The 22,437-nt window shown below is 35.2% G+C and overlaps 1 protein-coding gene across 6 annotated transcripts in view; it reads left to right on the forward strand.

The window, feature by feature from the left end:
* Positions 1-22,437, forward strand: part of LOC128991839 (dystrophin) — a 549,174-nt gene that overhangs the window by 515,778 nt on the left and 10,959 nt on the right. For all 6 annotated transcript variants that reach the window (XM_054415050.1, XM_054415047.1, XM_054415051.1 and 3 more), the window contains 4 exons: positions 5,216-5,382; positions 20,816-20,944; positions 21,410-21,540; positions 22,193-22,348. In XM_054415050.1, coding sequence (XP_054271025.1) covers positions 5,216-5,382; positions 20,816-20,944; positions 21,410-21,540; positions 22,193-22,348 — 583 coding nt within the window. The remainder of the gene's footprint in view (positions 1-5,215; positions 5,383-20,815; positions 20,945-21,409; positions 21,541-22,192; positions 22,349-22,437) is intronic.

A 22,437-nucleotide genomic window follows, 5' to 3' on the forward strand; every position in this document is an offset into this window, starting at 1 on the left:
CCGCAATCCTCTTATACGACTGTGACGTCATCAGCGTTGGGGATTAGCCGTCGTTAGCTGCAGATTTTGCATTTTTTGTATTTTGTGAGTTTTAATTTAGTTATTTTCTAAATTTATAGGATGGAATAGTCAGAACTGCGTTCTACTATTGACTTAGTATTCTATACAAATGAAAGTTGAAATTCTTTAGGATTTAGACATTTAGGGAAGGATTCTGAGTCCTGACAAGGTTGTCGTTTCCATTAGAAGTTGTTAAGGCGATTTAAAATCACATTTTTCCTTTTAAAAATACAAAAAAATTATTTTGTCTACAATAATAGTTTCCAATGTAATTATGTCGTAATTTTACATTGATAAACATACAGTATTTGTAACCAATCACCTTAGCAAGATTGAAGATCATTCTTGTTTGGAATTTATGGTAGATTGTTGCGCTAAAACCATAGTTTAAAATCATTGCATAAAAATAAAAATACCAATTTTTCAATTTTTACTCCACAAACTTTACACACAAAATTATGTAACTTTTTACAAACAATACTCCGTCTAATTTAATCATTTGGAGTCGGAAGATAGCTTTCACTTTAGACGTTGTGGTTTAGGTCTGAATGCACCTTAGTGGAAGCAACATGTTTTAATAGTAGAAAAGTGTTCAATAGTACTGAACAGTATTAAATGGAAACTTGGCCCAGACCTTATAAACGTATGAATTTAAAGTCAAAGCTGCAATGCAGCAAAAGACACAACAGTCCAGTCCTACCACAGTGGCTCAAAGTTTTTAATGAAATTTTAGGAATTTCAATTGTTTCTGACCGACACACCTCCAAGCAGTTGATTACAGTTTTAATATCAGCACAGTTCAGAAAAAGGAATGTCCGTCCTTTACGTTTTCATTTAGATGCTCTTATGGTATTTTGAAATATGCTTTTATATCCTGTCGTAAATATCAGCAAAATCATTTTGCGCATGACTTAAAAATGAAAGATTTGACGTAAATGTAGAAGTTAATAGCTATTACTTTAGTCATCATCATAACAACAGCCAAAACTGAACAAATCCAAAGTGCTTAATATCATAGCCAATGTCTTATGCAGGATAACATAAACATTATACTGAACTCTCAAGTCTTATAAAATGCACAATACTTCACCCCCCACAAACCCGCTGTACTTTGGCACTAAACTAATGTAATTCAAGCTAACAGATTGAAATTAACTGTAACATTTTATTACCCTTCATTTTATTAGACTGCGAATTTATTGCAAATATTTATATTTTATCAATTGAAAGGGTTGTTAATTTAATTGTTTAACGTGAAAACATTATTTAATGAACAGCATTGTGGGTAGTACATTTTTGTTTAGATCACTGTGGGTAATATATAACCGCTGAGAGAGATGCACAAACATTGGTTACAGAAGGTATAAGCACTGAGAGAGATGCACAAACATTGATTACAGAAGGTATAAGCACTGAGAGAGATGCACAACATTGGTTACAGAAGGTATAAGCACTGAGAGAGATGCACAAACATTGGTTACAGAAGGTATAAGTGCTGAGAGAGATGCACAAACATTGGTTACAGAAGGTATAAGTGCTGAGAGAGATGCACAATCATTGGTTACAGAAGGTATAAACACTGAGATAGATGCACAAACATTGGTTACAGAAGATATAAGTACTGAGAGAGATGCACAAACATTGGTTACAGAAGGTATAAGTGCTGAGAGAGATGCACAAACATTGGTTACAGAAGGTATAAGCACTGAAAGAGATGCACAAACATTGGTTACAGAAGGTATAAACACTGAGAGAGATGCACAAACATTGGTTACAGAAGATATGAGCACTGAGAGAGATGCACAAACATTGGTTACAGAAGGTATAAGTGCTGAGAGAGATGCACAAACATTGGTTACAGAAGATATAAGCACTGAGAGAGATGCACAAACATTGGTTACAGAAGGTATAAACACTGAGAGAGATGCACAAACATTGGTTACAGAAGATATAAGCACTGAGAGAGATGCATAAACATTGGTTACAGAAGGTATAAGCACTGAGAGAGATGTACAAAGATTGGTTACAGAAGGTATAAGCACTGCGTGTTCTCTGCAGTAAAGTCGTTTGCTACATTACATCTTCCAAGTTTTCTCATTCAACAACTCGAGTAACCACAACACAACTCCTGTTAATATTTCTTATCAAACAATTACTTTGATAGTAATGGTAGTTCTCTTTAGCCATTAGTTTTATGTTATGAGTCATTCAGATTTATTATTATTGTACATAATTTAGTCATTTTATTTATGTTTATAGTTAGTCTCATTAGTAATTAGTCATAAAAGAACATTATAATGTAACTAATGTTTTATGCTATGCGTTAACAACCCACTAACCTAGATTAGTACTATCCAAAGACGATAATAATCACAAACGACGACAACTATTACCATAATGATTGAAAACAACAAAGCTAAAAAAACTCGACCCATTTAACATTTTAAATGATCAGACTTCCTTCCAGTCAAATATTATATTTGATACATATATTGACAAGCTACAAATCAAAGAAGTATCAAATAAGAAGAACAAAACAAACTGAAATACAGGTGGCACTGGAGAGATGAAGATGAAAACACCTCATGATTCAGTCAGTTTTATTTAGTCAGTGACAGTGATAAGAGAGTGCTGGCCAGCCTTTACAGTTTTAACCAGTTTTATCACTTTTTATTCAATTTCAATAATTTGATCAACATGACTAGTTTTTACTATTGTGATTCTGACAGTGTTTTAAAGTATCTTTTGACATACCACAATGTATTAATACATTGATGATGTGGTTGCATACAATGACCTGACGATGTTCTAAGGAACGAAACTAGTTGTCATACTAGCAACTGTGGTTGGATAAGGTAATTCTTCCATTTTATCAATAATATTTTCATTCCGTAAATGTATTTCGCCAAAACTAAGTCGCTGTATTTCTCATCTTGTGCCACAAATCCTTACGTTTCTCGGTCTATTCACTTGACTAAAGGTGTGGTTTTAGATCTGAGCCTACTTGTTTGTAGATTATTGTGGAGTTTAAAGTCCTGGCAAATCATCTAGGTGTTTGAAGTATTGTTGTAAATTATGCGTGCAGGTAATTGATTAATGGTAAATGAATATTTTTTTGTGTTCTTCATATTGGCTTATAAAAGCTTATCTAGTGTTTTTAGTAGAATAAACGTCGTAAAAGACCTAATCACATGCTTATCAACCATTAAACTTTAGGTTCCTCTAATTAACAATTTAGTTTAGATACCCTACTAAAACTGATGATTAAGAAGGCTGCTTCATTTAGAATGGCCTCTGATGGTTTAATATCCTGTTTCTAACTGGATGGCTCATTGAAATGACAAGCAGTCAATGTTTTATTGAGTTTTAATTCCCCTCTAATTCACTCTATTAGCCTTATTCGTTTTAATCCATCCATTCGGGGAACGATAATTAATGTTAATTTTCTAGAAAATCTCAGTCTTTTATGTTGAAACTTGGCCAACAATTTTAATCCACATTTTGATAAATTTCTATGCAATTTCTCTGTGCAATGTGTTTAATTCTTGGGGAAATTTGGATTAGATACACAAATTTACAGTGAATTCTGTATGCTAAATTTAAACCAGAACAGTGTTTTAGAATTTCTTTGACTGTACAATTGGTTTAATTTATCTGCTATACGAAATAAACTATAATGGGTGATAAGCATTAATGATACTAATAAGATAAAAAAATAAAAACCCTAACGTTTCCGTTTCATTAATAAAGTGAGCGAAGTACTCCTAAATTATCCATATTAATTACAACTAAGTCTACAAGTCCACAATAATCATAAGGAATACGTGTTTAAAGTGTCAATAAAATAAATATTAACACAGCAAGAAATATTATCAAACAAAATCGGATGACATCTGTACTTCCCCGCTACAGAGACACATTTTTTATTACTTTTTCTACTTTAACTGTCCCTCATATCATATTCTATATACTAAAATATTCTCGAAATAATATTTTAAATTAGATGACAAACGTATAGTTTGAAATACTTTTAATTAGTGTAACAGCTTATACAAACAACAGGTGTACGAGTGTAGAGTGTAGCTACATTCACTGCAGAGCACTATGCAGTATTTGATTGCGAGTACCTCTCCTGCTCTCCTGCTGCAGCAGTCGCCTGATTCTGTTTAGTGTCTAATGCTCGCCCGTGGGGGCTGTTTTCGCTAAAAGCTTAGTTGTGTATTAACCTAACAACAATATTCTTCAATACACTTTGCCGTCAGATCGCTCTGTGAGTGGCTCAAGTATTAGCACTTTCAATGATCCTTTTATCTCGGTCCAACAATTCCATTCATCGATTCTAACGTCCAGAGTATTACGTCATCTGTGATTATCGGTTTCGTGTTTTATTTTTTTATTAAATATTAGTTACAAATTTCAGCAATTAGTTTCATAATGATCATTAATTTGTTTGATTTTATTGATTTTTTTCCGTGAAAATTCTTAAAAATTGTTTGTGATAAGTTGTTTGTTGAAAACGCTTTTAAATTAATATTTTTATCTCAGAACAATCACATCTCAAAACTGTTCATTTATACACTGTTAATCTGTTTGATAAGAAGCGTGCAAGTTGTAGAGAATCAAGATAGAGACCTCCCCTTTATTTTGTAGTAAATCTTACGACTCAAACCTACATGTATCATTTTATATGTTCCCATAATTTATTATTACTGTATGAAGAATTAAATAAGAAAGCTTCATGAACAGCACGTTTAAAAAATTTACTAATTTTCTCTTTCAGTGAAAAAATATGGCTACAGCAAGTCCATTTAGATAAGATGTCTACTTCACCACAAAAGACGATTTTTATTGAATTGTGTGTCACAATTGTGCTGAATTCCAAACCCAAAATGTGATCTTTGCAGTTTTGGACCATTTCAAACTTTCAGAATGGAATTTGGCCTGCTTTAGTATTTCATTCCTCCAGTAATTCCTCTTGAGTATTGTTTCAATTGTCAAGCTGTTGACCTACAGTGTTGCCAGATTGACCGTGGTAAATTATCGTACAAGGTGTCAAAACTATCGTACAAACAGTCCAAAATTATCGTATTTTGGTCAAAATTATCGTACACATAACAATGACGGTTGACCATCTGACCCCTATTGTATGTTCCAGCTGGTCGAGATGTGGACGGAGACTCCCGCGGGTATCGCACGGCGGAGGAACAAGCGCGGGAACTCACCAGGTGTATCCGTCGAGAAGTGTCCAAGTTGTCGGAGAAGTGGAACGCACTCATCGAGCGATCCGACCAATGGCAGAGGAAACTGGACGATAGTTTAGCGGTAAGTGTTATGACTAACCTAACATGAGGGATGTTTTGTGTAAGGGCCGTTTGTGCTTACGTATTACTACGTCTGCGTGTACGCCACAACCAGCAATGACTGCACCAACTGCACCAACCAAACAAGTGTGTATTGACAAGAGTTACTTTGTACCTAACGTACAAATGCATTATTCTGTCTACTATTTATTCTGTGCTTTAAAGGTTCTAAGTGCTGGTAATCTATTAAATGTAAAGGAACTGCCTCTAATAATCCAGTACCTGGGGGGGGGGGGGGTATCCCCTACCAAAAGTTCAAGTGACTTTTGTTTTTACATTGTTCTACTTAAAATAGTCAATATTTTATCATTTACTGTTTTATTGAACAAATTGGATTTGCCTCATTCTACCTACTCTTACTACAAAGAATTTTGGGGAGCGAGCTGTTGTAGTGGTTAGAGCGTGGGACTCCGGTTCCTGGGGTCCCGGGATCAAATCCCGCCAAATCACCAATGGATTTTATCCAAGTGATAATGCCATAACCTCTAGGTCTAGCCTGAAGTGATGTGAAAAACTATTCCGGGCTCGTGCCAAGCGTCCTAAAGAGAAGGATTTTGCCTAATTTATTTCTAACATTTTCTCCTCTGGACATTGTTGTATGCTACTCTCCTCATTCGACCTTATCTATGTTACAATCACAGTCTATGGAGTATTGCTTCGAATTTGACAATCACTTATTCTACAGAGGGGATGTAGTTATTACTACTATGGCTATGGCAAAAAAGTAGAAAACATCCACAAATGTATAGTATTTTATTGTTCTAGAGTTAAAGCGTTAGCTGAATACTTTTTCACAATTTTTAAGTACATAAAATGTATAAGTAAATCTTTCAAATACCAGACTTCAGCAAAGAAGTAGAATCCAAACCTACCGGAACTCGCAAACCACATATGAATTTTCCCCACAAACATTAATAAAGCAATTATTACCAACATAACAAACATTAAATCTAATCCGCGGAACATGTGATGACACATATAAAGACACATTAGGCCGTAGGCAGTTGCGGTGTGGAGTATTGACTGATAAATGCAACACCGGGGACAACACACGTCAGGTGATAGATTCTCATCAGCGGAAGGAAGATGGGTAGCTCAGTGCTCAGAGTCACACGTCGCTGCTTATTTCATCGTCCAAACACTCAATTTATATCCTGCCACAAACCAATTGCAGCGGACTACTTTATATGACCCTCTGGGAACCTAGATATTACATCGCACAGATTGGTGGAAGATTTCAACCGTAGTTGACAAGTGAGTTGTAGGAGGGGGGGATTAATTAGTTTGTTGATGATGGACAAGTTTGTTATTTTTTAAGTTGTGTTTTTATACTCATATTACTTGCTGATTCCTGTGTCTTTCTTAAATATCATCTACAGTACGTACATGGCCAGCATGGCAATGGAAGCGTTTGTTGTTTACATCCTTATTAAAACGTGCAAGTTTCATACACACTCAGAGTTTCCCTCTATTTTTTATTACATAGTGTAAAGGTAAAAAAATAATAATTAACCTTCCTGGTTTTAACAATCTACAATTGGTTTTATACTATTTACAAATAAGTGTTTACTTACTTACTTACTCCCAGGGCCATTTATATCGGAGGTGATATTTGGCCGCACCAACAAATCTTCGCCAAGTTAACCGGTCTTTCGCATCATCCTCCGTTGCCCCAATTCTCTCCAAATCTTCTTGCACTTGCTTCCACCACCTCTGCTTAGGTCTTCCCCGGGGTCGTCTTCCTGTAGTGTTTCCCTTTAAAACTCTTCCCAGTCTACAATCTTCATCTCTTCTTAATATATGACCAGCCCATCTGATTCTTCGGCACTTGATTTCTCCAATTACATCTGTGCTATTATACAGTTGCCTTAATTCCCTATTGTGTCTTATTCTCCATTCTCCTAGCTCGAATATTGGTCCAAAAATCTTCCTTAAAATTTTATTTTCGAATACTATTAGTTTCTTTTCATCTCTTTTATTTAATTTCCAGGTTTCTGATCCATATAGGAGAACTGGGCAAATTATTGTTTTGTACAGCCTGATTTTTGTTTTCCGGGACAAAGATTTTGATGAAAGTAATTTATTGCAAGCATGAAAACATTTATTTGCTGAATTTATTCGGCTTTGGATTTCTAGTTCATCAGTATTTTGGTTGGATATAATTACTCCTAGGTATTTAAAACTGTTGACTTTTTCAAATGTATGGCCATCAATTTCTATTGGTTCTTCAGTATTATCCAGGTATCTTGAAAAGTGCATGTACTTAGTTTTTGAATCGTTTGTTTTTAGGCCTACTTTTTCTGTTTCTTTCATAAATACTTCGGTTAAGGCCTTCAGATCTTCTAGTTTTTCTGTGATTATAACCACATCATCTGCAAAGGCTAAGATGTTTATTTTGGTTCCTATTTTCACTCCTATGTTCTTCTCTGCTACCTTCTGTAGAGCTTCTTCAATGGCAAAATTAAATAGGATCGGTGATAGCCCATCTCCTTGTCTGACACCAGAGTTTACTTCAAAGGTGTTACAGTTGTGGCCATCAATTCTAACTGAACATTTAGATCCTGAAATACTCATTTTAATTAAGGCTATAATTTTATTCGGTATGCCGAATTTTCTTAGCTGTGTCCACAATTTGTCCCTTCTTATGCTGTCGTAAGCCTTCTGAAAGTCGATAAATAAGGCATAAAATTCTTTATTGAACTCCCAATAATTGGCTACTATTTCTTTTAAGATAAATATTTGGTCAGTTGTCGATCTACTCTTCATAAACCCCGCTTGATGCTCACCTATCAACTCGTGTTTAGGTGATAAAAAATTACGTTCACAATGGCATTCAATAGTGAAGTGGTGATACAGAACAGACACATTTATTATATACATCGTCTGATTATATAATCAGTATATCCACAGTACCATCCTGATAATTAGACCAATTCGTTAATTACAAGGCAACAATGTGGTTCGGATTCCACCATAAACTGTCGGCCCCTTTGTTGCCATTGGCTGTATTGGCTATTAATTGGCAGCTGTGTCTAAGGAATATGTCGAAACAAGACTACAAGATCGTGCCAATTATCCTTCATACTTGGCTTAAAATACCTATTTTCGTACGGTTGCCATTTATAAGAAAGGTATTAAAAAAGGTATTACAAGATTTAAGATAATATGATATGATTCCTAAAATAGTGTGATTCACTCAACAAGATTCTACAAGCAAAATTTCGATTTACAAATTGCGTTAACAACCATCTCATAGTCCAATGCATAAACTGTCTCATTTTTTGTCAAACTCGACGTGTCTTACCTGAACCACTATTTATCATTTTCTTCTGACACTCAGGAACCTAACAAGATTAAAGACTTATACAACATTAACACCAACATTACTCATAGTAATGATGACGTCACTATGTCAGTGTAGTGGTGTAATGACAAGACAGTCTCATCCAATATAAACTATGACATTGATTGACACTTCACTCTCCCTGTAACTGTGTGGACCTCAGGGATACATACACACACACACACACACACACACACACTACCAACACGGTAGTCCAGTCATACTTTATTGAACTCATTGTCGTGATAGTTGTAACAACAATCACTCAAACATATACAACCTAAAAATAAAAATTTCAATAAATTTTTGTTAAATTTGTAATGGAAACTTTTTTTACTGCAATTTCTTTACTGGGGTGCAAATTACTTTCTTCTACTACTGATAAATAATTTGCAGGCTACAGCTTTTAATTAATAATTGTGTGGCAAAAATGTTTAAATGAAAATTAAGTAATAATATTAGTAGTTTTTGGTCTATATTGTATTTTATTTAGTTTCAAGATAATTACTCAGCTTACTTGGATAGCATGGAAATAAATAATCTAGAGACTAATCACCTAATCATCAGCATCAGTATTGGATTGGTTTGCAAACAGTTGATGTATTAGTACACTTAATATGGCCTAATCAGCTGAGCATTACTCATGTTGGGTAGTGGTTAGACAGCCTATGGGTAGAATACACACTGCTTTAGTGGTAGTGGAGACACACTGAAGTTGGGACAGGTTAATATAATTGATTACCCTGTTAAAACTTTACCATAGTATGAAATACATTGCTTACCATAGTATGCAATACATTGCACACTATTTTGTCCAAGAAAGCGGAATTGTTTTCCTATTATTTTATGCTAGACCAAGGGGGGTTGCAGCAATATCCCTTAGAAAAAATCCATTGATGATTGGTGGGATTCGAAGCCGGGACCTTTAGCGACCGAAGTCCCGCGCTCTACCGTTGAAACCAGCTTGCTTCCCTTTTTTACACTTTCAAGTATGGTTGGTTACAATATTAATGGTGGAGAAAGGGTGGAATTAAAATTGGTGCAACTATCTTTTACAAGCTAGCTAAAACCGTTTTCCTCCTCTAGTTCAGTGCCGTTAAAGTCAATTGTATTATGTATATGTGCAGCACAAAATTCAATTTATTATTTTCTAGTGTGTGTGTGTAAACAAACTACAAAAACTACTCACAACATATAAGTACTGTATGACCGAGTAAATATATAAACAAAATGTTTGCAAGGAATGTGCGAACAGGTGGGGGTTTCGGGTAAAGAAGATATTGAGTGTTTCCAAAAATAACAAGAGTCCAGAACCAGAGTAAAACACAAACAGGCTGTCAGAGTCGGTTTGTTCAGTTGCTGCATAGTTTACTGGTGAACTTCTGCGCCATTAGCCTTGCTCAGCTGTGAGCCGGTCGCTGGCTTGTTGGCTTTGCTTTGCATTGAACTGGACGAATTCTTTGAACATCATTTACCCAATCACAAGTTTACAGTTAAATCATTCTTCATTCTTCTTTTAGGGTGTAGAGTGATACACAGATTAAACAACTTCTTGGGCAAGACTCCCCTTTCCTTATAAAGGCACTATGATACTGCAACAGCCGATAATTTACCTTACAATAATTATCTAATAGATCATATGTAACATTATTGTTACAAAAAACGAACTCATTGTTTGTTAAACATTCAAATTTGTTTACAGTTATCAATTTGTCGATTTCCCATTATTCTCGCAATAAGAACGTTTCCCACAAGCAGTTCGACCTTGAACCTGGTAGGTGTGACATCTGAAATCCTTTGTAAACCAGACCCTCTTGGTAGTGAGGGGAGGGGGAGCGGAAACTGTGGGTATAAGGGAGTGTTTAGGTTGTGATTGTTGAACCCACGCCCCCCCCCTCTCTCCCCCCCCCCCCCAGTGTGGATTACATCTTTGTTGTAGACCTGGAGATGAATCTGATGCAGAACACTTGGTGCATTGCTTAACACCACGATGGCTTTCAACCGTTGTAATCGTGTATACCTTTATTATGAGGGAAGAAAGACTCAACGAATGAACCATGTAAATTCATGAACCTAAAACTATGTTTTGAATTATATGAAATCGGTGGATCGGATTGGAATATTGAAAGATAAAGATGAAAGATAAATCGTCCATGGTTTGGTGGAGTTTAACAAGATCTAATTTGTTGGACAGTAATTCAAGGTAGTACAAAGATTTGCTGTTGCTATTAGCGAAGTGAATAATAGTGCTGGAATTAGTTAAACATTTCAAAGTAAGAGTTTCCATAAGAAATATTAATATATTATCGATTGTACTATAAATTCACGGTCTATACTATTATCCTCTATAGATGTTATAGAGATAGATAATCACAAATTTACTGTACACTTACAAAATAAGCGTATTAATTACTCCAAGGAATTTAAATCCCGACATCAGATTGTAACGTTTACCTTTTATTCATCTGACATTGATTTTTCATATGCCTTATATGTAATATGTTTTCAAAAGTTATCGTAACAGACTCTAAAGCCTGGTTTACACGGGTCGAGTATGTCAGACGAGTTATTCGGCCCAGTTACTAGGCCCAGTTGTTGATTTGTCCAACTCGCCCGGTACTTGACTAGACTGTCTACACGCATTCCTATTTCGAACAGCGACAGTGTTGGCACAGAGAAGTAATTTTTATAATTTCTCTGTGTTCTGTGGTGTAGGGTATTATTCCGTATACCATAGCTTTCGTGTTTTGTTGTTTGAGTTTAAAATGGGACTTCAAGAGTTTAATGCTGAATTTATAAATTGATTAAATCACTGAATTAGATTATTAGAATTAAAACTGAATCATCCATTTAATTCAGGGGTTGCTTAAAAGTTTTTTTGCAAATACGATAGACCAAAGTGGAAGGTGATATACTAAAAGAATAAGATTTGTTACAAATTACTATACCGGTACTGCATTTCTTTAAAATAAAATATATAGGCAACCAAAAGTTGCCTCCAAATAAAAAAATGTGAAAACACCGTTTTCAATGTATTTCTGATAGAAAATATTTTTAGGGAGTGAGCTATCTAACAACCCATTGATTAATAAAATCGTTCCAGTAGAACTGTAGATCTTAAGTTGTAAAACAATTTTGAAAACTGAATTTTATAATAGTGAGTAGATTTACGAACAGCAAGACAATGCAACACAGGGCCAACTGTTCAATTGAACCATTTAGTATTGAGGGTGATTAGGCATACACTACTAAATACTGAACTAACCCCAAAAACACTGATCGTTGTGATCGACTCATTCAAGAGAGATTCGAGAGATTTATTATACCATTAAGTAAATAAATACATAGGTAACGTCAACATTGTCAGCGACCACAAAATAAAAAAAAATATTTTTATTCTGTGGTCGCTGGACTCACTTGAGAGCAGTAAACAGATGTTTTGCGGGCAAATCGTGGTGGTGGGGGTAGCTACTGGGCCGAGTAACTCGGTTTTCAACTAAATCACTCGACTCGCTCTCAACTGACCTCTTTTTATCAACTCGCCCGTTGCTCGACTCGCCTGCATGTCTACACCAAGCGAGCTAAAGAGCGAGTGGCAACTCGCACACTGACTCGCCCACCGTATTCGACCCGTGTAAACCAGGCTTAACTGCGTATTTAAAAAGGGTCTTGCATCTTTATTGTTCACATTTATTTCCATGTGTTCCATACAAGCCGCCAAAAAGGTTATTACAACTAGAGTCTGGAGCATCTGGTAGGCCCAATTGACCAATTAGTCGTCCCGTAAATGAGACAAATGAGAAAAGAACTAATGTCACTTTTAGTGCTTTCGGTCCCCTTTCATGCTTTTCAACCACGTGCTTCTGTAGAAGACCGTGTGCATTGCAGTACTTTATATGCTTACAACGTTTGTGAATAAAGTCTTGAACGATTCAAAAACTAAATCGAGTATTCTATAGTAAATTTGTCTATTTAATCTCTTCTCTATTTGGTTATCCCATACACGAAAACATTTATGAGGTTTAACAACATCTAATAAAACATTCTCTGCTCGGACAATTAACCAAGTAACTTAAAAAAAATCAAACACTCTAATTTGTTGTGAGTTTGTAAGTTATGAAGAATTTAGCTGTTACTATAACTTAACTCTGCATCAACAACTCATGTTTTCTGTCAATATTACAATACATGTTTTCCATGAGTTTCTAATTGTGTAATAAGATGGGTCCGATATGATTCAACTAGATATCTTAATTACAATCCACGCAGTACGCAGTGTTCCAAATAGTAGATAGTCACGTTTACCAACTGTCGTATCACCCGGAAACCCCTTCACGCTGGTCACAGTTTTGTTTTATTTCTCGCTCGTTATGAACGAATTGTTCGTTAAGGCTCGTATTAGACAATCCCGCACTTACGTTATTGAGTGGTACACGACTACGGGCGTAAGTTTACTATTAGCTAACTTGTATTTACAACTTCATGTTTATTTAGTTAACTGTTTAGTTCAATTGATGTACTATTCTTCAAGCACAAAATGCGCAAACCCCGATGTGGGTTGGAATACCCTTCTTTCAAGTATGAACGCGTCTTACGTTAAGTTTACATGTTTCAGACCACTTGTCAGTTTTGCAATTATTCGCAAGCATGTAGGAGAAGTGGGAAAACTATGTATGGGTGTATGGGGGAACAAAGGCTTCTATTGATGTTGAAAGTTTAGTTATCATAACCAAGCAGTGGCAGTTTCGCTTATTTTTACACCATCCCGTATTCAGCAAGGTAAAAAACATATGTTTTATGAACATGCAAGGTCAAAAACATATGTTTTATGAACATGCAAGGTAAAAAACATATGTTTTATGAACATATGCTTATGGACATGTAGCCTACCTATTAAATTTTTCCCCTATAGATAACTACTGTATAATCTATGATATCGTGGTTTATTATGTTTTGTTATTTATATATTTTTGTGATAGCTAGAATTATAAACATTCCTCTGCTACACCTCCCTCTTTTATCACCTCTGTTCCACTTGTTTGTTCTTCCCTCGTATTACATTATCCTTTATCGCTCACTTCTGTTTATTCTCCCACCTTATCAAAAGATAACCTCAACACGATTACTTCACTTTTGGAACGACCAGCGGCAGAGGGACTCGTTTACGGATTACATACCGAAACCGTTGATTTAGCCGTATAAAATGAACTAACTCTGATTCTTGTATAAGCAGGGGATTGCTTGGGGCAGGGTCAACTGTAAAAAAATCGAAACCCACAGTGATGTATAGGTTTTCAATAATTAATTTGTTCACAAAAAGTATTAAACGGAACTCAATCACTCTTGGCAGAATGTAGTCGCAGATTGCTGTTTAAGAACGTTATAATGCCGCTGATTGTTTGTGGATGCGAGCGAGTTTGGTCAGATGAATAATATTTTATCCATCCATCACCCTCCAGATCCATCATTCCGCTCGAAATCTGCCCGAAACCTATTATCTTTTAAATAAATCCTGTACCCGCTGTTTACTCCACTTATAAACTGTGTGCAGTTTTCTTCGTTCATAAAGTTACTGGTGTACTTTATTGTGCTCACAATTTTTCACAAATGACATAATGCTGTTACTATTTATTTCGATATACTAACGTTCCAAACACTGTATAGACCAATAACCTACTTGGTTTAAAACCATGAATCGTAAGAAAAGTAAAACTTTCGTAACATTAGTATTCCTGCAACGCTACTTCCAGGATATATGTTTGGCCATGGAAGTATAAACAAAGACCTCTTCCATTGAGCCCTACAACTTATTACAAGTTACTTTTGCGAACTTTAGGACAAAGTTGGTGTCGATGTTATTGGTAGTATTGTAGATTCTAACGTGTTAAGATAATTGTCTTTTTGTGTTAATTGAGGAGTTACTAGTTGATTCTATTCATATAAACTGTTGCTGCACACGAGTCTAAACTGAGAACTTTCTTCGCTTCAATTACGGACAATTAAATAAATACTTATCCCCTTGTATTCCAAAGTAAACCCACAAAAGTTGTTTAGTTCTACACATGTAAATACAAGGCGTTCTTCCTTACAAATACACTGTAAATTTAATCCATGATCTACATAAACGGCAGTGCGATTGGTGTAACGTTTCAAACTATAAGAGAGTAGTTTATCAAATTAAGTACAAGTAACCATATTCAATCTAATATTTGGATGGAGGGCACAAGAAATTCGAATATGTAAGCTACGTTATATCGCATAACTATTTTGAGTGGTGAATTTATTTCTTCATTTGAACGGGACGCTGCTGGTTTAGTTTGTATAGCACAAAACTTGGGTTTTGGAGGTCACAGTTTACGAATGATGAGACCCTTGCATCGACGAAAATCGACACGTTCATAATAAATCACAACATGCAACAAGATTGGAAATTCACGAGTCGAAGCGCCGGTAAAATTAGGCTCAGCACCCATCAAACGTTCCTTCCGGGGTGCCGTGCTCCTTCTCCCTTAGGTCGGGTTACAATAGCCAATGAGAAGGGCGTTAGTCTAAACATCCAGCTGTGTCGAGACCTACAAGTCGCCCTTCACGAGCGGCAGCTGTTTTGTCGCTGCGGTAGCCGTGCGTGTGTGTCTGTGTGTGTGTGTGAGTGATGATTCACATGTAGGACGTCCACCGTCAGTCAGTCACCAGTGTTGTGTGTTGTGTGTCTGTGTGTTGTGTGTCGGGATGCTCAGACCGTGGTAGGTGCCGGTCCGGTTGCTCTGTGGGTTGCTCGCCGCTCGGTCACCATGTGCAGACACGAACATCTGCTTCTAAGGTAGGCCTTTTAAAAGCACTGCGTGTACATTTTTGCGACGACACCTGTGTGAATATGTAGTGGGAGGAGTGATTTGATGTTTTGCAGTTTTAAACAATTGTTTGCAAGTGTACAAGCAGGATAAACTGTTGTTACAAGATTTTATGAAGTGAAGCAATATTTGGAGGCCCAATCTTAATTCACATCGGGATGTCTCTGTCTCTACTGTAGTAAAAAACGCACCCATTGCAGCAAACCAACACTTACAAGTCAAATAAAATCAAATCAAAGTTTTATTCCAATAGACATTACAAATGCATGTGGAATGGTCAATGAAGGTATTATGTTGGTAAACATTTGTCAAGGAAGAGTACAATAGGTGTAGAAGTTTTTTTTACTTATTTCATTTCTATCCAAACAAATTTACACAAATAATATTTAGCAAGTTAGATCCGTGCTCAATATGATTAACTGTTTCGGTCAGATCCTGAGTGTTGCAGCTACAAGGAACAAAAAATGTACGACGGAATGTAAAAAACTCTAACTCAGTGGTCTGTTTCAAGATGTAAACAAACGCTCTAGTGGGCGTTGCGTTGCAGACGGGTTGCACGTTTTTGTTATGTTTTAGTAGTTTGAATGATTTACTCGGTTGAATGCCGTACACTATATAGCAATAATTGCCGTTGTTATTGGTCAAATAGTTCGTTCTTAAAATTTATATTGATTTTCCCTCAAAGTTGTGACTTTTCACTGAAAATTTCATTAAATGTTCCGATAAAGAGTAAATCAATGCTTTTAGTGCCATTCTCATCATATTTTGTATTGCTCGAAGTAAAACTCTGGTTTACTAAACATTTCAAACGTTTTCAAGGTACGGGATTGTATTATACAGTTCAGTTGTTTTGTTGTTACTCGATATAAGATCTACGCACAGTACATACATCGATGGATAGAACTAGTTGTTTTGCCATCTTTCCAAAAGTAAAAAACCTAAATTACTTAGATTTTAGATGGTCAATAACTACATGCTATACTTAAAGTTATTTCTTGTACTGCCATACTTAATTAGTACCGAATAAATTACAACATTATAACTTTTTCCGCTACTACGCTCATTTATAATATTTTTGGAATGATCTCGTATTATAACTTAACTTACACTCAAGAAAAAAAAACTTGTACTCTGTATTGTAGGAACATGAACTACATTCTAATCTGCAAACTTTTCTTATATAATTATATTTTTTAATAGGGTTGCTATATTTGGAAAAATATATAATTTTATTATATATGAAAAGTTGCAGATTAGAATGTCGTTTGTGGTCAATATCAATCACTAAAGCTTTGCGATTAAATCAATCATATTGGTGTATAACAGGAAGCAATTAAATTCAAAACCTTATCACTGGATACAATCATAATTGAGACTTTTGTTTGGTTATAAACTGCTTTTCAATGCGTTCTAGTAATTAAGAGATCCCATGAGCCTTTGTTATGTTTAGTTTAGGTTTTGTTTTGTTGTTGTGGTTGTTTACTAAGTCTGTTAGTTTTGCATTAAATTGATTAAAAGTACTGTAATAACATTGCAAACTAAAAAAAAACTTTACAAATGTTTCAGCAGAATATAATAATGTTTGGTATTCCTACTATGACAATTTTCCCTGGAAAACAACGCTAAAATTCTGTTGTTTATGTTAAAAATAACTAAGTTCAAGTTTTGACTATATCTAGTCGTCACTGAACACATCCCACTTTTATGAAACCCTAATTATGTGTTATACATTTGACTTGCTAGAATAACCAAAGGACACATGTGCTTTCTGCATTGTCCGATTAACCTTCTTGATTCCTAAAACAGAGTTAACATTTCTAACATCTGTGAAAACTAGTTATGATGGGTCATTTGAGTCACTATAACTTAGAGTCTTCTTTGCTATGACATATGTTTCTGTTATACAACCTACACACACATGTCTTAAATTATCTATATAATTAATACGCTACATGAAACTTTGTCGGTTGAACTCCTCCGCCATTTCTTAACCGATTTTATCCATTGACGTCTCATTGGAAAGAGCGTGTCGCGTAGATTTGCAAACTGGCCTTACATTTTTGAAAAAGTCCCTTGGGCTCTGCCCCAGTGGCTTTGAAAGTTCCCATGTTATCCTTATGGAGAACATCATTGTTTACATTTTGATCAGCTGTATTATTTAATTGCTGATATTTATTTTTCAATTCAATGAAACGCATTGAGTACATTTATTTACAATTTGAGTTTGTGTCAACATAACCCCCAAGACGGAACGATAAATACACAAATTTAAGATACAACCATACTAAGGTTGTATCTTAAATTTGTGTATTTATCGTTGTTTTGTGTCACTTCGACGGATCGTGTTGACCCTAGGCAACCTAAACTATTAGATTACAAATGCGCCCTAACACTACCCCAAAACGACTTTTCATTTTCAATTGGCCCTCTAGCAAAGACCTGTGTTGCCTGTACAGCGAGGCATTTTGAGAAGGAGAAAACCGGCCGGAACGCTTTAGGTTTATCAATAACGAAGATAAACATGGACAACCTTATATGGATATAAGTCAGGAAATGTTTGTAGAAAACATTAAAAAGCAATATAATATGATACAATATTTACAGGAAATGTTGATTACTGTTATATACACCGTGAGTATCTCCATGAGTTACACACCAGTAATCTTTGAGTTGACTCTTTTAAACTTATTGTAAATATGACTGTTATTCGTTTTGAAATAACTCCTGTAATACTTTGCAATTGCTCGAATTCGAGCAACATGTACACTAGTTGTACATTAAAATGTTGTTTTAGCAATAAATGTACTACTGTATATCAACAAATGTTATGGGAAAAGGTACTAAATCAAGTAAATAAAAGTAAAAAGTTACGGTTACTTATTCTTATTGCTTACCTTTAAATTAAAATGTTTAATTAGGCTAGTAATCATTACCAACAACTTAAATTATAAAACAGCAATTATCAATATAAAGCACAATTAACCAAGTGATCAATTATCCAATTACCAATTATTAACGAGATGGTAGATTAATTGCAAGCCACTGTTTTCCAGTGGTGAAAACCTGAAAAAATATAAAATTTACCTTGTCTTACAGTAGTCTTATTTCTTGTAGAACATCTTAATCTAATGACTATTGTGATAGATAATCCTATTTGCTTGAATATAATTGAATTTCTAGACAACTAAAAGTTAAATTTGAATCCAAAAGTGTGTTATAAATTCAAACGATATTTAAATTTACATTGCATATTAACTGAGTCAATTGGATGTTGACGAGGTTTCCTAAAGCCTCACACAATTGATGTGGTAAAGTTGTTGAACCTGGAGAGTGGTGAGTGTAAGTTTGACAGTTGGCTGCAGTGCATGTTATGTGTTTGCTCTCACTTCAACAAGCTTCTCTGTCTCTGTACTGTAGTCTGTATGTCTGTATGTCTGTGTGTTTGCTAACTACTCAATCTGGTCAAGTATAACCCTAACTTCTGACGAATAAACTGGAAAGTTTATCTTAAACTGTCAACAATATTTAAAAAACTTTAAAGTCTTTCTAAATTCTTCTCAGAGTGAATATAAGGGGGGGGGCAGGGGGCCTGCGCCCCCTCCCTCAAAATAATGGATATGAAGAAAAAATAGGTACCATTAAATGAATCATTTATGTTGTACTGAAATGTTAACCTTTTGCAGTTCGCCCAAAAGAATGAAATGAAAAATGATTTATTTAATCAGGCAAAGTTAGGGCCACATGGCCCTCTCTTACACTTCAATATAATACATAATATAATACATAAGAATCATTGTATACAGTAGTTATAACCCCTCCTAATGATAATCACAATCGCGTATTAGACTCCTTAGGTTCGGACAAGTGTTTACAGATGGGATGACACACTGTTAAATCTTGACCAATATGTTTTTAGATTTAGTAATTGAGATATTTTCTTCATTTGGCTTGAATAGATACATTTTTATGATTTAATGGAAGGATATGATGATACAGCGTGATCTTGATAAAGTAAATGTCAGATTTAGCGCAAATTACCGCACCAAAACTGAGATAAATTGTGAGATAAAATATAATAATTGTGTGTCTACTTGGAATTACTTGCCCTATCCTTAAATTAATCTCGCCCCCCCCCCCCAAAAAAATATTCTACATAACAACTGGTCCTCTCATAATCCCAAATAATTTATTAAAGAAACACACAACTGGAAAAAACTATCTGTAGTTCAATTTACGCTGGGTCAGTAAGCAATGGGTTTACAATGGTTGTATGAGAGTTGAAGAGAGATGTAGAAGTAGCCACTGTTACAAACAGTTCTTTCCCAGTTTTATGTCTGGACCAAAGTTTTATGAGTACAACAATACCACCCCCCCCCCCTCCCCCACTGCACCTAATCGGGACCATGCCATTGGACATTGTGGCTATTGTTCCTATTTTTGTCATTGTTTTATGTTCCAATCACAAAAAGCTTTCCTCTGTGTTATTTCCAGAAAGCCTCCAAGCTCTTTCATTCATTTTCGTATACACACATTCAGGATTAGTTCCAAAATGCAATTCTATTTTGTATAAATTTCAATTTTTTTATAAATGAGTGAAAAAGATTAGTGAGTGTTTTATTTTCAGTACCTAATATTAACTCTATTTACTTTTCCATTGAAATTATTCGCTTTGCAATCAAAATACTTGCGGTATTGTGTAAGCTCATTAAACTATTAAATTTGTTTTGTGATTTATTCAGTTTTAAAGTTTTCTTCACATTCAAATTACTATTTTCCTTTGTTAGTATGAATGTCGACTCCACAAAACTCCAGTAATTCTGAAAATATCACAGGGTTGCACTCTATAGTCTATACAATATATTCTCATGACTCTTCTACACTTCATTAAAAACCTTTAAAAAATTCAAGATTTTATAACCATCAAAAAACAATCACACAACTAAAACTTGCAAATTTATCAATACACCTCACTTAATCAGTTAAAATAACAAAATGATCACTACTCGTATACTATTCTTCTACTGGTTAATTTGTATACTTGAAAGATTTATCTTACTTACTAAATTTCAGGGCCGTCAATGGTGATAAATAGATGCACCAACAAAACTGCATTAAATTATTTGGCAACAACCCTCTCCATTTATCTACCTTTATCTAACTACCAAACTAATAGTTTTAACCAGTTACAATTTCTGTTACAGAAGATGCGAGTATTCCAGAAGAACATGGACGATGCGTCAGTCCGTCTCTCGTCTATAGAGAACACCCGGAGTGGATGGATCAACCCTACAGAGATCTCTCAAGTACCTGAACTGCTCGAGGACCTGCAGGTATTCTGCTTTAACTGACAGTTCACATACACAGTATCAAATGTCTTTCTTTTTCATAAAAAATAGCTACAGCTAGTATAAATTCAGTATCTAAAAGTCTGAATAAAACATTTATTTAGAGGATAAATATCCAACTTGCAGAAAAGAAGGAAAGTTGTTATTATGTCATTGGGTTGAGATTTTGTTAGATAGTGGTACGGATCTAAAATTGTGCCGGAGATGTAAAAATAATGTATTGTGTCTGTATCATAACGTATAGTAGACCTATCTTCTATACCGTAGCAATTATTCACCTTGCAATTTGCTTGATCTAATCTACGTATTATCTGATCTGATGTAGTCCATACTGCATCAAAAATTACAAATTTCTTTCAACCACTTTATTGTAACTCCTGTGGCATAGTCACAATGTGTAAACTGTGTTTTGATTCAATTTTATTCTTCTGACGACTCCGGATGTTACAGAAACTAGGAGAGCGGATGGGTCCACTGCAGCGTACGCTGGACGAAGTGAACGACCAAGCAGCCATGTTCAACTCAAACAACGTCCTGGTGTCGCCTGCCAACCTGAACAAGCTGCAGGACCTCAACACCAGGTCGGCTGATGTTTGTGGTTTATGAAAATTATTTGTCTGAAATTTGTATTTTATAAATTGAAAAATTAACTGCATGTTTTACTAGAAGCGAAGCTTCATCTGTGGTCTTTGTCTTTTACAACCGGGAAGAACGGAGATGGGCAGTGTTTGTTCTTTCACCATTATTTAATTTGTCCCCAGATAGCTTTTCATTTTGCACTACTTTCCAGCATTCTGTAGCATTTACGCCTGTCCCTTCCATCTAGAAATATTTACGCCTAAACATAACGACTTTTCTATAATCATTTGTATCTCCAGAGATTTAAAATACATTACTTGGTTTAATGGAATATGTATTATATTTTTTTATATGTTAGAAAATCTTTTAAACTCTAGAATCAAAGACATTTGAAGAACATATAAGAAGGAACTTCAAACATTGTACTTATTTTCCTTCCTTGAATCCAACCAATATGTTCCCAAAGCTCCATCTTATACCTTTCAAAGTTGATTTTCAAATCGAACTGTCTTAGCTTAATCCTCAGTTCAATATCTATATTGTGCAAAATTTAAGCTAGTTTGGTCCAAGAGTTTTGTGTGACAAACTAACACGTCGTAGTTAGACCAATTTGGGTGGAAAATATAAAAATTAATATGTTGTATATATCACCAGATGGAAGCTGCTGCAAGTGGGCGTTGACGAGAGGTACAAACAGCTGAGAGACTTGGGTAAAGACGGCTCTCCTCCCAACCAGAACTTCCTCTCCGCCTCCGTAGACCATCCCTGGGAGCGGGCCATCACCCAGAACAGAGTGCCTTACTACATCAAGTCAGTTGATTTACGTAACTGTAAATTAGTTGTATTTTCCAACTTGAGCAAAATTTTCCCAATACTGCTCAGACTCAAGACAGTATTAC

The sequence above is a fragment of the Macrosteles quadrilineatus genome, unplaced genomic scaffold, assembly GCF_028750875.1.
Source record: "Macrosteles quadrilineatus isolate MER2022 unplaced genomic scaffold, UCM_ALF_1.0 Scaffold_4__1_contigs__length_99947679, whole genome shotgun sequence".
Lineage (NCBI taxonomy): Eukaryota > Metazoa > Arthropoda > Insecta > Hemiptera > Cicadellidae > Macrosteles > Macrosteles quadrilineatus.